The sequence below is a fragment of the Sceloporus undulatus genome, chromosome 3 (assembly GCF_019175285.1).
Source record: "Sceloporus undulatus isolate JIND9_A2432 ecotype Alabama chromosome 3, SceUnd_v1.1, whole genome shotgun sequence".
NCBI lineage: Eukaryota > Metazoa > Chordata > Lepidosauria > Squamata > Phrynosomatidae > Sceloporus > Sceloporus undulatus.
Genome location: NC_056524.1, coordinates 270,484,539 through 270,499,335, shown reverse-complemented (window position 1 = coordinate 270,499,335; position 14,797 = coordinate 270,484,539). Strand labels below are relative to the sequence as shown.

At 42.0% G+C, this 14,797-nt stretch overlaps 2 protein-coding genes across 2 annotated transcripts in view; one reads left to right on the top strand and one right to left on the bottom strand.

Moving 5' to 3' along the window:
* Positions 1 to 14,797, bottom strand: part of ARMC9 (armadillo repeat containing 9) — a 1,183,007-nt gene that overhangs the window by 866,190 nt on the left and 302,020 nt on the right. The window lies entirely within an intron of this gene.
* The window catches only part of TNK2 (tyrosine kinase non receptor 2), a 135,379-nt gene that overhangs the window by 62,773 nt on the left and 57,809 nt on the right, over positions 1 to 14,797 (top strand). Inside the window, exons 2-4 of the mRNA XM_042457397.1 lie at positions 1,622 to 1,799; positions 4,875 to 4,945; positions 14,578 to 14,790. Of these exons, the coding sequence (XP_042313331.1) occupies positions 1,622 to 1,799; positions 4,875 to 4,945; positions 14,578 to 14,790 (462 nt within the window). The remainder of the gene's footprint in view (positions 1 to 1,621; positions 1,800 to 4,874; positions 4,946 to 14,577; positions 14,791 to 14,797) is intronic.

Here is a 14,797-nt window from a genome sequence, read left to right as displayed (position 1 = left end):
TAATTGGAACCAATCTTATTCATTTAAATATATAAGAGATTACTGTACAGTATATACTCATGTACAGTATAAGACTAGAAATTTGTGTTAAAAAATTGACCATGGGTCAATGTAAGTACAGTACTGTATTTTAATATGCACACACACACACACACACACACGTGGTGAAAGGCAAGAGTTTAATCCAGGGGTAGGCAACCCTTTTGAGCTGGGGGCCGGGTTGCTGTCCCTCAGACAACTGGGGGGCCGAAGCCAAAAAATAAATAATTAAATAAATTGTAAAAAATTAAATAAATAAATTAACTGGGACAAATGTAGGGCAAAATTTTCAAATGGAGAGCACTTTTTAAATAAAAAATGGAGGTCATGCAAAAAAAATTGCTGATTTATTAAAAAATGTTAAGATAAATCCATGTTTCTGAGGCTTCTATAGACAATTGCCCCACCGTGCCCCTTGTGCGAGACTCCAAAGGCCCCAGCGGCAATCGGCGGCAGGACCAGGCTGGGGCTGGTCCCAAGGCCTTGCCGGGCCGCACCCGCGGGCCACAGGTTGCCTACCCCTGCTCTAGGGTCTGGACCAAGGCAGATGGATTGGAGGGAGGGCTCTTCCTTCTAGTCCTGATGGAGCTGGACTTGCCTGGCGAACTCCCTCTCAGGCCGGCAGATGGCAGTTGTTCTTTTCCTCCTTCTTCCCTCCTCTTCCTCCTCCTCCTCTTCTTCTTCCCCTCTTCTTCCTCCTCCTCCTCCTCTTCTTCTTCTCCCTCCTCCTCCCCTCTTCTTCTTCCCCTCTTCCTCCTCCTTCATCCTCTTCCTCCTCCTCCTCCTCTTCTTCTTCCCCTTTCCCTCTTCCTCTTCCCCTCTTCTTTTTCTTCCCCTCCTCCTATTTTTATCTTTTTCTTACTTTTCTTCTTTCTCCTCCTTTTGTTCTTTCTCATTCTCATTCATTTTTCTCCTCCCCCTTCTTCCTCCTCTGTTGTTGTGTACCTTCAGCTCCTTTCCAACTTATGAGGACCCATTGAAATGCCCAAATGTGCTTCGTGTGTGTTTTGGAATGGAGGGGGGTGGCTTGGCCAGAAAGGGAAGTACATTTCTGCCATCTGTCTAGGAGTAATGGCAAAATGTCCTCCATTTGATCATGCCTAAGAAACATGCATTTATATTAACATTTTAAAAAAAACCATCAAATTTCTTGCGTGTCCTCCATGTAAAAAAACCTGTCCTAAACTTTAAAAATTTGTCCTACATTTTCCCCAGTTTGGAGGTCCTGACTTATGGCAACCCTACTTTTACAGTCTTCAGTCCCCCCTCCTCTTTGCAGTCATTGTTTTAGCAAAAGGTTGTGTTGTGTGTGTGTGATTTGGCAGAGTATTCCTAGCTTCCTATTCCATCCTCTTAGATCTTAGTGTGGGCATGGAAACTGGCATTGCTGGCACAGCAATTTATAGAAATCTAATTGCCATTCTGATCAGGAACAGTGGCAGTGGTGGTGCGCTTATGCGCTCAAGGAACAGAAAGCTTGGAGGAAGTTGGTAACTTCCTTTGCATCAACTCGATTTCCAAAACACCTCCCCAAAATGCCCAGCAAACTGCCTGACCGTCCTTTGTCTCTGATTCTTTGCAGAAGCTGAGCTGTGGCATGCAGGTGGATGAAGGCACCGACTGGCTTCTGGAGCTGTTAACGGAGGTCCAGCTGCAGCAGTATTTTCTGAGGATCCGTGATGACCTCAACGTCACCCGCCTCTCGCACTTTGAATATGTCAAGAATGAGGATTTGGAGAAGATTGGCATGGGGAGGCCTGGTGAGTGAGTTTCCCCTTTGCGACATCCTCCTGCTAGGAACAGTGCTGGGCCAGAGACGGAAAGGGAGCCAAAGTGATGGATGACACTGGTATTGTTATCACCACCATCATCATCACACCCTTATCCCAGTCCAGGACCTAAGGAGGCTTACAGAAGTTAGAACAGATGCAGCTAAAAGTATGCACCGCACAAAAGTTAAAATATGGAGGACCTTTGGTATCTGCTGGTGTTTGATTCCAGGAAACCCTTGTTGATACCAAAATCTGTGGATGCCCAAGTGCCATTAAATACAACAGCGTAGTAAAATGGTGTCCCTTATATAAAATGGCAAAAATTAAGGTTTCGGAATTTGTTTTCCTTTGAATATTTTCAATCTGTGGATGCAGAATCTGTGGATACGGAAGACTGACTGTATAATTAAAGTATTAATTAAACGAAAAGCAATTAAAAGTATACCCATTAAAATGAAAAAAACAACAAAACAGTGGGCCTCTGGTATCCACTGCAGGTTGCTTTTGGCACCTCTATGGATACCAAAATCTGTGCATGCTCAAATCTCACTAAATACAGTGGCATAATAAAATGTTCTCCGTTATATAAAATGGCAAAAATCAAGGTTTTCTTTTTGAGATTTAAATAAGAAGAATAAGAATAATAAAACTTTTATTTCTACCCCACCTTTTGTGAAAACAATCAAAATGGCTTACAATGTTAAAAGAATACAGCATATATACAAAATATCCCCCCTCCACTTAAAAAAGAATTGAACATTTTAAGGTTAAAATTACATGAATAATTAAAACAATAATGGTGGGCAGAGTCCTCAGATATATGTGAGGTACATGGCCGAGTAATTTATTCTGGGAAGGCCTGCCGGAAGAGATCCGTCTTAACAGCTTTCTTGAAGCTATCTAGATTGGTGATTTGGCAGATCTCATCTGGCAAGCCATTCCAAACACTGGGAGCGGTTGCAGAAATAGCCCTCTGGGAAGTAGCTTTTGATCATTTTCAAGGTGTGGATGGTTGAATCCATGGTTAAAGAATCTGTGGATAAAGAATCTGACTGTACAATACAGTAATATAAACAATACGGCATTACAGGCAAGACATTGGGCCCTTATATCCTCTGGGGTTTGGTTCCAGAACAGCCCGTGAATATCAAAATATGTGGATGTTTAAGTCTCTTTAAATAGAGCACATAATACAGTGGTGCCCCTTATATAAAATGGCAAAATCAAGGGTTGCTTTTCACAATTTATATATTTTGTAAGTACTTTCAAGCCGTGGGTGCATGGGCCTGTGGATAAAAAAATCCATGGATATGTAAGGCTGACTGTAAAACAACATAACAACAATATAGACAATACAGCAGCTTAGACAATGTGGAGAATACAGCACTTTATTCAAAGCTCTTCCTCCCTGATCAATTAATAATAATAATAATAATAATAATAATAATAATAATAATAATAATAATAATAATAGATTTATTTATAGCCCGCCCAATCACAAGGAATTAGCCTTTGGCGGCCTGCTGGAGCAAAAACGTACCTACTATAGAAGGACAGCAGGGATGATGCCAGGCTAACCTCTCTGGGAAGGGATTTGCAGAGCCTGGGAGCAGCCACCAAGAAGGACCTGTCTCCCATGTTCCCATCAGATGTACCTATGAGAATAATGGGATAGTTAGAAGGGCTGACACAGAAGATATCAAAACATCGGCAGGCGCATAGGGGAAGATAGGAGCTTTCAGTCATCTGATCCACGGAGGAGGAAATTTTGGATGTCACCCCCTTTTTTCCCCTGCAGGAACATATAGAATTACAAGGTTTCCATTTTGATGGAATTGGTAACTTTGTTCAGAGAGTTTAACAATCTGCCGTTAAGATCTAGGATTGCCTACATTTTCTGGCTTAGTAGTAGCACCATAGGATTTCCTGCCAATATTTCACCGCTGAAGTATGGCATTCCCATCATAAAGGTATAAATACTCATCCCATGTTACATCTATAAATCTTACCAGGTTTGAAATACCATTAATCTTCCATTGGAACTTTGTTGTTTGCAAAAAAGAAATGATGAGTAATGCAGTGGCTGAAAACATGAATTATTATTATTATTATTATTATTATTATTATTATTTTCCCATCTCTCCCCAAGGCTTAAGATGGGGTACAACACATAAAATCATTTAAACACTATTCAAACATATATTTTATGTGTCCTATGTTTATATGTTTTAACTAAAGTGTGTTTAAATTGTTTTATTTGTTTTTATCTATGTAACCTGCCTGGAGCCTTAGGGAGCTATAAAAATCTACTGGGTGACCTTAGGCAAGTCACACTTTCTCAGCCTTAGAGGATGGCAGTGACAAACCCCCTTAGAAGAAACTTGCCAAGAAGACACCACAATAGGTTCACCTTGTTTATTTATTTATTTATTTATTTAGGTATTTATATCCCGCCCTTCAGCCCAAATGGCTCTCAGGGCGGCTTAAAATTAATATTTTTAATCAGACAGTTCCCTGCCCTCAGGCTTACAATCTAAAACCTTAGGGTCATCATAAGTTGGAAATGACTGGAAGGCATACAACAATAAGAAGAGATATCTTAAGGCAACCTCCTCTATAACTCCCATCATCCCCAGCCAGCAAGGCCACTGGGTCCCACCATGCTTTAGAACTGGATGTATGGGAGTAAGTTGGAGATGTTGCAACAACATGATTCTGTGACATTCTGTGAATTATCCCCCATAAGGAGGCATTGGGTTGTGAGCCAGTGGCAGCATCCGCTCTGCAAAAACAATCCAATTTAACACCACTTTAACTGCCATGGCTCAGTATTATGGTATTCAGGGAATTGGAGTTCTCTGGGACATTTAACTTTCTCTGGCAGAGAGCTCTGCTGCCACAACAAACTACAATTCCCGGTACTCCATAGCTTCGAGCCATAGCAGTGATAGTGGTGTATAACTGGATTATTTCTGCAGTGCAGATGCAGCCAGTGTGTATAATGAGGATGGGAGGGTATATTTATGGAGTGAGCTGAGACACCACTGCGTTTTGCTTTAACAGGTCAGAGGCGACTCTGGGAAGCAGTCAAAAGGAGGAAGGCAGTGTGCAAGAGGAAATCCTGGATGAGCAAAGTAAGAGATGCCTTCATGAGGACTAGAAACATGCCAAAATTGTTTAAAAGAGGAATTCTCCTGCATTTGTTTCCTTGGATTCAATAAGACAAAGAGGCATTACATTAATGGTTTCCCACTCCATTCCTTTTTACTTTCAGAAAAATAACTGATAAATATGAAATACAGCATTGATCGATTGCTACAAATCAGAATAGTGGTGATGGATAAAAATGAGAAGGCCAAACCCAGTCGGTGGTTTGTCATTCAAACTGTTGCCTTCTTTTCTTTGCTCCCCCTAGGAACCACTTTTACAGAGTAGAAATAATGCAATTTGACACACTTTAGCTGCCATAGCTCCATCCTTCAGAAACCTGGGATTTGTACTTTGACGAGGCACCCACACTCTTCGGCAGAGAAGGCTAAAGACGTTGTAAAACTACAAATCCCAAGATTCCATAGGATGGGGTTACGACACTTAAAGTAAGAGCCGTTGGGCCTGAAGAGCAGGGTGCAAATACTCTAAAATAAATAAATAAAATAAATAAGTGGTGTAAAAATGTGTTATTTCTACAGTATAGATGCACCCTTCAGTGAAGATGTCAAGTTGTGAAAGCTCAGGTGTTTTGAACCTTGGTCTCCAGAGTCCTAGTCCAGAGCAAAGTCACCATTGTTCTAGTCAAACTACTATGCCATGCTGGATCTCAGACAGGGGTGCATCTACACTGTAGAAATAAGGCAGTTTTATACCACTTGAACTGTCATGGCTCCATCCTACAGAATCGTGGGGTTTGTAGATTTATGAGACACCATCACTCTCTGGCAGAGAAGGCTAAAGATCTTGGAAAATCACAAATCCCAAGATTCCATAGGATGGTGCAACAGCACCTAAAGTGGTGTCAAACTGTATTATTTCGGCAGTGTAGATGTACTCAGACAATGTAGAAAGAAACCTACCAAAGAGACACCATGGAGTACAGTGGGGCCTCGGGTTACGAAATTAATTCGTTCCGCGGCCGCTTTCGTAACCCGAAAAGCCTTCGTAAGCCGAAATGCCATAGGCGCTAATGGGGAAAAGCCGCGGTTCCGTTTAAAATAGCGCCGAAGTTTTTTCGTAACCCGAAAAAACATTCGTAACCCGGAACAATTATTTTCTATTAGATTTTTTCGTATCCCGAAAATTTCGTAACCTGGGTAATTCGTATCCCGAGGTACCACTGTAGTTGTGGAGGCGAGGATGCACAGCCTAACTTCTGGGGCTGATGGGATATAAGGAATGAAGGCTTCAGTCAATAAGAGATCAAGCAAATCAACATGAGAGGTGACCAGCTATCTTGCCAGAACAATGGTGACTTTGCTCTGGGCTTGACCCTGAATTTTAAAGAATCTCTCCAAGGGGCTGAACTTGATATAGGGTTCCAACTCTAGGATTCCTCCACATTGTGGTGAGCAAAACATAATAATCCTTCTTATGCGATTAGATTTCAAAGATACAGCCATGTTAGTCTGTAGGATCAATATGCAGAGAGATCTTTTAGCACCTTTGATATTAGGGGGCTGTACAGACTGGCACTTTGTGCCAGCCTGTACGTGCGGTGAGGGCTGAGCGTCCACATGCTCTGAGCCCTCACCATGCTGTTCGGGCGCCATCTAGGCGCACGTCTGTTTATACAGTGTGCGCCATGATGATGTATGTTGTGCACAGAGCCTAAATGGCACAGCGCGGAAGGGGCATCATCGTGGCACACCAGTGCGCCTATGGCACCCCTTCCAGTGAACGGAAAGCTCCTTTCCTGGGCTTCTTTTTGCTCCATGCACAGGCCATGGCATGTGGTTTCCATGGCTGTAATCCGGGGCAAAAAAGGGTGGTGTCCAGCCATCTGTCTGTACAGCCCCTAGGTTTCCTAGGAGTTTATCACACAAAGGCGATCGGGAGTTTATCCCTTGAATATCCTGGGAAAATCACATAATTGAGGATATCATATTGAGGAGGGAGCAAGCTTGTTTTCTGCTGCTCCAGAGAAAAGGACCCGGAACAATGGATACAAGCTACAGGAAAAGAGATTCCACCTGAACATTAGGAAGAACTTCCTGACAGTAAGGGCTGTTCGACAGTGGAACAAACTCCCTCTGAGTGTAGTGGATTCTCCTTCCTTGGAGGTCTTTAAGCAGAGGCTGGATGGCCATCTGTCGGGGATGCTTTGATGGGATTTCCTGCATGGCAGAATGGGGTTGGACTGGATGGTCCTTGTGGTCTCTTCCAACTCTATGAGTCTATGATTCTATGAATTACGCATAATGATTTCACATGACGTCTCACAAAACCTGCCGTTAAAGTGTTCACATTATGCACATCTTTTTACTTTTGGGATTTCAATGCCAATGCATTTCCAATATCACTTTATTTGCGCAATTACGTGTGATAATCATTTTCACAATGACTTGCTATTTCCACTTCATTTGTGGGGTGCTTTACATGCACTTTAATATTGCTTTAATGTCGAAAACAGCCCCAGTGTGATAAACTCCCTAGACTTCAGTCTACTTCCTCAAATGTAGATGTGATCAGATGTAAGGCCCATCAAGGGTCCAAAATTTATCAACTGATAAATTACAGAAAAAAAGATCCCATTTCAATGGAGTTTATCACACGGAGGATGAATTGGTAAAATCCCATGCAGAAACGGGATTTTAAAACCTGGGCATTGTTTGTCAGATGCATTGGCATGAAAGAGAAATAGTGTGAAAATAATCTGAATGGAAAGCTCCTTTGTACTTTTGGAATTCAGCGAAAGTAAAAGGAGCTGGTTTTGACGACTTTGCGTTCAGATTATTTTCTTGTTATTTCTCTTTCACGCAAACGTTGTCTGAAAAACATCACACAAATGTGGTGTGTGTGTGTGTGTGTGTGTGTGTGTGTGTTTCTGTTCGGGTAAACCCTGAACATCGTCTGAAAAACAACCTGCAAATGCAGGTTGTTTTCAGTTTAAATTTAGTTTCTGCCCGGGATTCATCCTGTATGATAAACTCCAATATTAGGAAGAACTTCCTGCTGGCAAGAGCTGTTTGACAGTGGAAGACATTGCCCTGGAGTGTGGTGGATTCTCCTTTTTTGGAGGCTTTTAAACAGAGGCTGGACGGCCATCTCTTAGGGGTGCAATAATTGTGAGTTCCTGCATGGCAGAAGGAGGTTAGACTGGATGGCCCTTGGGTCTCTTCCAACTCTATGGTTCTATGATTCTGTGCTTCTTAAGCCATCCACCCACAGCTGCTTTTGCTGACCTCTCTGCACATGGCTGCATGAATCTCCTGCCAAATGCAGCTTCCAGCAGGCAGACAATCTAACAAGGGACCTTGCAAACCTCCAAGGTTTAATCAGTGGCCTGGAATAAATGTGTCAAACGCAATGGATGAGACGTTTTGGCTAATTGATTGTGCTCTCAGCATTAGCTGCCCTCCACTTCCCAGTAAAAAAGCAATTAAAGGCTTTCCTGTTCTGTTGCTGAAACCTTATTAGCAAGAGGGAAGGGAGTGGATTGTTTATTTATTTATTTGTTTGTTTTGCTAACCTGCAGTGTGGCATAGTGGTTTGAGCATTGGACTAGAACTCTCGAGATCAGGGTTTGACTCCTAGCTGGGCCATGAAACCCGCTGGATGACCTTTAGCAAGTCACACTCTCTCAGCCTCAGGGGAAAGCAATGACAAAAAGAAAACCCCATGAATGGCTTGCCTTAGGGTCACCACAACTTGCAGGCACACGACAACAAAAACAACAATCCTGCTGGCTTCCCCTTCTGGTAATCCCTTTCTAGGAGCAAGTCTTGGACAGTCTTTTTGGAGTACACAAAAGTTGTCAAACTTTGGGGATTCTGGAACATGTCGGCCAAAAACGTGATGCTGCCAAGCCTGGGACAAACAGATTCTAGCTTGCAATCCTTGTTAAGTCTTTTCTGAACAATAGCAGATTCTGCCTCTCTATTATTATTATTATTATTATTATTATTATTATTATTATTATTAGAGTATTTATACCCCTTTCCTCAGCCACAAAGGCTGTCAGAATAATTTACAGATTGCTAATTTGACAATTTCCTGTTCTCAGACTTGCAGTCTAAAAAGACACAACACGAAAGGAGAAGGGAATGACAGTGTGGAAGGGGATTTAGTCCAGCAGATACTCCTAATTCTTCTCTCCCTCCAAGAGCGGGACTGGGCCGGGAAGACTCATTGCCACTTGTTTTCTCCTTACTTGCTCCAATCTGTTACAAGCTTTTCCTCCCCAACAAACTTGTGACAGAAACTTATTCCTCCCAGGAGAATTGATTATTCCCTGTCAATCTAGTGAAGAGTGCTAATTCATTGTTACATATGTATTTTGTTCTGGCTGGGGGATTCTGGGAGGTTTTGTAAAAAAAAAAAAAGTAACTTTCCCAAACTTTGATTCAGAAATGTATTGCCTTTGCACTTGGACTTAAAATTCATATTTAATCCTTCTGGCTCATAATTTTGAAATACCTGTTTTCTTCCATGGGTCTAACACCATTTTAAAGTAGGGCTCAGCACTAAGTAGATCAGGATCTACTACAGGTTGAGTATCCCTTCTAAAATTGAAATACTCCAAAATCCAAAAGTGTCCACATGAGTGGCTGAGACAGTGACACCTTTGCTTTCTGATGGTTCAACACACACAAACTTAGTTCCGTGCACACAATGATTAAAAATATTATGTATAAAATTACTTTCAGGCTGTGTGTATAAAGTATATACGGAGCATAAATGAATTTCATGTTCAGACTTGGTTCCTATCTCCAAGATATCTCATTATGTATATGCCAACATTCCAAAATCCAGCAAAATCTGAAATCCAAAACACTTCTGGTCCCAAGCATTTTGGATAAAGGAGACGATAATTGGATTTTAAGCACATTTTTAATACCTGTTTGCATAGGACCTTGGACTCAGGAGGATTGTGCTTAAAATCCAATCCTACTTTCCCCCCATAAATGGATTGATGCTTGCCTCCTCTCCTCTCACCAACTCATAAGCATACCTCCTCCTCCTCCTCCTCATCTATTTATAGAACGCCATTGATGTACATGACACTTTACAACAGAATGAAACATTTATAAATGCTTCAATATAAAATACTAAAATACAGTACTAGAATGCAGTACTAAAATACCATCGTAAATCGTACAATGCAAAAAAAAAAGCTAGACACATAAACCCGAAATACAGACTAAAACAGAATCAATTTTAGTAAAAATATAGAGTGTTAATACACACGCACATACACACACAGAGAAAAACAGCTTGCATATTAAATCAAAAGGTAAACACCGTTGATGATAAATAGATGCAATTGGTTGTGATGTCTTTGAAGTCATCTGAATTCAATTCCCAGCAATTATTAGGATAGTATTAAATTAGTGTTCTTCGCTGGCATGGGGCCGAATTCTTCATCTGCAGCAGATCGTGTTGTAGGAGGAATCCTGTTTCTTGGTGGATATAGTGCCCGGTGTGGAGAGGATTTTCCCCCCATGGTTTCATGGCAACAAGAATTAATGAGAATTGACTGGGGATGAACAGGTCAAACTAAGGAACGCAATCTCCCATGGAAAGCAATTTGGAGTATTTTCGACTAGCGGGTGTAGTTGTTAGAGCATTGGACTACAGTTCTGGAGACCAGGGTTCAGTTCCCAGCTTGGCTATGAAACCCACTGGGTGAGCTTGGGCAAGTCACACTCTCACAGCCTTGGGGCAAGGCAATGGTAATTCTCCTCTGAACAAGTCTTGGCAAGAAAATCCCATGATAGGATAACCGTAGGTTGGAAGCAACATGAAGGCACACAACAACGAACCTTGAGGAGTATAAAAAATTGAGTCCTTCTCATCCGGCCTTTCTCCCCCATGTGTAGCTCCCATCATCCTCGGATAGTAGCCCAACACATATGGAGGGCAGCAGGTTAAAGGAAACAGAGCTGGAGAGACGATTCTAGAGCCCATCCTGTTGTTTCTCACGCTACCACCACTACTCTTGTAGTAGTTACATAGGGACAAGAGCAGCTCTGAGCACGTGGCTTGTTTTACTTCTGTAAAGAACAGCATGAGTTTGTTTGGGACACCTCAACCCTTGGGGTTCTCATTTTTATGGCCCCTGATGTGGTCTAATTTTCTGCCAACTTTGTGTCCTATCCATCCCCCCCACTGGAGGACATTTTCCTTGCAACCTACACTGAATCCATTTCTTTTGAATGGTCATTCTCATTCTCATTGAATGAATGAATGAATGAATGAATGAATGAATGAATGGAGAGTGCTTAATAGAAGTTAACCGACCATAGGCTACATCTTCTGGCCTGTGGCCTTCTTTCTGGTTCAGATGCCGTTGCTTGTTCAGATCCCCTCCATGAACCCAATGGTGGTTTTAGGATGAACTGTTGGAAGGTTTAGCAATGCTCCATGACATCAGAGAGAAGGACAGGTGACAAGATGTCCGAACCGCAAAGGAGGACAAGGCACTGCAAATGTAAGACATTCAAGAAAAATGTAGAACATTACAACATAAAAGCTTAAAACACTCATATAAATGTATGTTCTTTCTTCATAGGAGTTTATCACACGAAGGAGATCAGGAGTTTATCCGTGAATATTCTGGAAAAATTGTGTAATTATGCAAAACAATTTCACACGACATCACACAAAACCCACCATTAAAGTGACCACAAAGAAGCATTAACACGTGTCTTTTTACTTTCAGAATTTCAACAACAATGCATTTCCAATATCACTATTTGCGCAATTGTATGTGATAATCATTCACACAACTACACACCATTTTTGCTTTATTTGCAGGATGCTTTAAATGTGCTTTAATCTCTCTTTAATGCCGAAATTAGCCCCAGTGTGATAAACTCCATAGTCATGCTCAAAATGGAGGACATTCTGGAATACCTCCCGGACAGAAGGCTGAAATGTAGGGCATGTCCTGGAAAAGGAGGACACCCGGTTACCCTGGAGAAGGAGAGGTGGAGGGTGTGTATGAAGGCAGGTGCACTCAGCATGATGAATTCAGGCTTAGATCCCACACAGGGAATGCATAGTGTAATCTCTGAGTTGCACATGGATTGTGATACACAGGCTTTGCGCTCCATGGCAGTATTGTGCAACTGAATGCAATTAAATGTGCAACTGCATGCAGATGCATTTCTTCATCCACAGTGGTGGTGGATGGTCAATTCCACTTCCATAACTACAAAAGCCAATATGATGCAATGATTTGAGCCTTGGGTTAGGATTCTGATATCTACACTGCAGAAAGAAAGTAGTTTGACACCACCTTAACTGCTATGTCTCCATGCTGTGGAATTCTGGGATCTGTAATTTTGTGAGATATTTAACCTTCTCTGTCAGAAAGCTCTGGTGCCACAAGAAACTATAAACCTCAGGATTCCATAGCATGGAACCATGGCAGTTTTTGGCATTGTGAGACTGAATTAATTCTGCAGTGCAGCAGCAGCATGGGAAGCCAGAGTTCAAATCCTTGCTCAGCCATGGAAACCCACTGTGTGTCCTTGGAGAGCTGGGGATGTTTAGTCTGAAGAAAAGAAGATGGAGAGATGCCACGATAGCCTTCTTGAAATATCTCTTAGCCTCAGAGGGAGGCCAGCTCCCTCTGAACAAATTTTTCCAAGAAAATCCTAAAACAGAATTGACATAAAAATCAGAGTTGACTTGAAGTCAAGTAACAGTGCAACAACCTTGAATTGAATATAGATGTTCTGCATTGGAGAGAAATTTCACTTATCACTATTGAACTTAAACCTGTTTTGGAAAGTAATACTGCCCTCTGATAGGCTCTTGGTGTCAAGCTTTTACTTGCTTACAGTCAGCCTCCCAATCTCAAATAGTTATTCTCTTACAGAAGGACACACAACACAGGTAGGGAGATGGGTGCAAGACCTTGCTACAAACCCAGATGCCAACTCTGCTCACACATCTACTCTGGCAGTGCCATCACAATATTAGAGGCAATTTCGGTTGCTCATCTTCTAATTTGATATATGCCATCCTCTGTCAGCAGTGCCCTTCAGTACTCTACAAGTAGGCAAGCAGGCCAGGCTCTGTGCCAGAGGATAAATGGAGATAAATCAGGCATTAGGAATGAGAATACACAAAAACCGGTTGTAGAACACTTCAGTCTTACTGGACATTCTGCCTCTGACTTCAAGACAGCAATTCTTTGAACAAAGAAACTGCAAAGGAAGATTGGAAAAAGAAGCAGATAAATTAGGATATAGTAACAAACTCCAATCCATCAACAGTGGGTTGAATAGAGACAATGGCTTCCTGGCACACTATACATATTAGAATGCTGCTTAACATCTCAGCCTCACAAGGATGCTCTTGGCCAGTTTATCACATCTCTTTTCCAGCTCCCAGTCGTTACGGACATCCACCCACCATGGCCTTAAGCAACATCTTTCCTCCTTCCTTTGTCCCTCAACAGCCATAGTTAAAACTGAAGTCACCTCAACACTATACCCCCATGTTTTGTATTTCCACGAATATTCATGTGGTCTATAAAGGTCCTTCCTGGGCACCAGTTCATTCCATGCTTCTGAGGAAGTAGACCACATCTATGAAAGCTTATGCTACAACCTCTTTTGCACAATTACTCAAAGATGCTGCAAGATCCCTTTGCATACTGATATTTCATACTAATATGAATATAGCAAGGCTTGCATAAGACACCATCAGGGTTCAGGCCCAGACTTCATTTGTTTACTTGTTTGTTTAAAATATGACAGGGCCTAGCCTGCTCAAGGCAGCTTATCTAAAAGATTACAACCACAATTCTAGTAAAATTCAAACCGAGCAAAAGAGTCATTGAATGCTTCCCAGAGGCCACCCCCTACTCATATAAAATTTCATTTAACAGCTAAAAGGAGCACGTACGAGTATTTATGTTTTGCTTTATTTATTTCATAATTACTTTTATTGTAGAAAAATGTGTCCCAGGGCGCTTTGCTGTGCAGTTTAAAATAAGAAAGAGCAGCAATAAGAATATAAATATACACTAAAGCATCAAACACCCTAAAGGAATAACAAGGCAGAGTGGGAAATATCTTAAAATAGGGGAGAAATGTTGCTTTATAGAGATAAAGAAGCATAAAATGCTCAGACCACACATGCAGATGTGCTTGTGTAAGGTGTTCATGTATGATTGTGATAATGAATGCAGACCTTATTAGAGATTAGGAACGTTATATGGCATGCTGTTCTGGGGATTCTGGGAGTTGGAGTCCCATGACAGCTGTCTTTAAATATCTGAAGGGCTGTTGTATAAAAGATGGATCCAGCCTGTTTTCTGCTGATCCAGAGACTAGAATGTGGGTTCAAATTATAAGGAAAGAGATTCCACCTAAACATTAAGAAGAACGTCTTGATGGGTAAAATCTGTTTGACAGTGGAATGGACTGCCCTGGAGGGTGGTGGAGTATCCTTCTTTGGAGGTCCTTGAACAGACATTGAATGGGCATCTTTCGAAGGTGGTTTAGTTGTGCGTTCCAGCATAGCAGTGGACTGGGTTTCTGTGGCCCTTGGAGTCCCTTCCAGCTGTATGATTCTGTGTTCTTTTCTGCCCATACAGGTCTTCAGTGGGAAGCGGCCCGACTCAGAGTTCACCCCACAGCCGCCGAATGCACTGTGCAAGAGGTCCACCCCACCCCCCTTGGATGAGAGGCAGCACCAGGCCTTGACTTGCCTGATCAGCGAGAAGGACCTGATGCTCTTTGAGAAGCTGGGAGATGGCTCCTTTGGGGTGGTTCGACGTGGAGAGTGGTGTGCTCCTTCTGGCAAGTTGGTAAGGC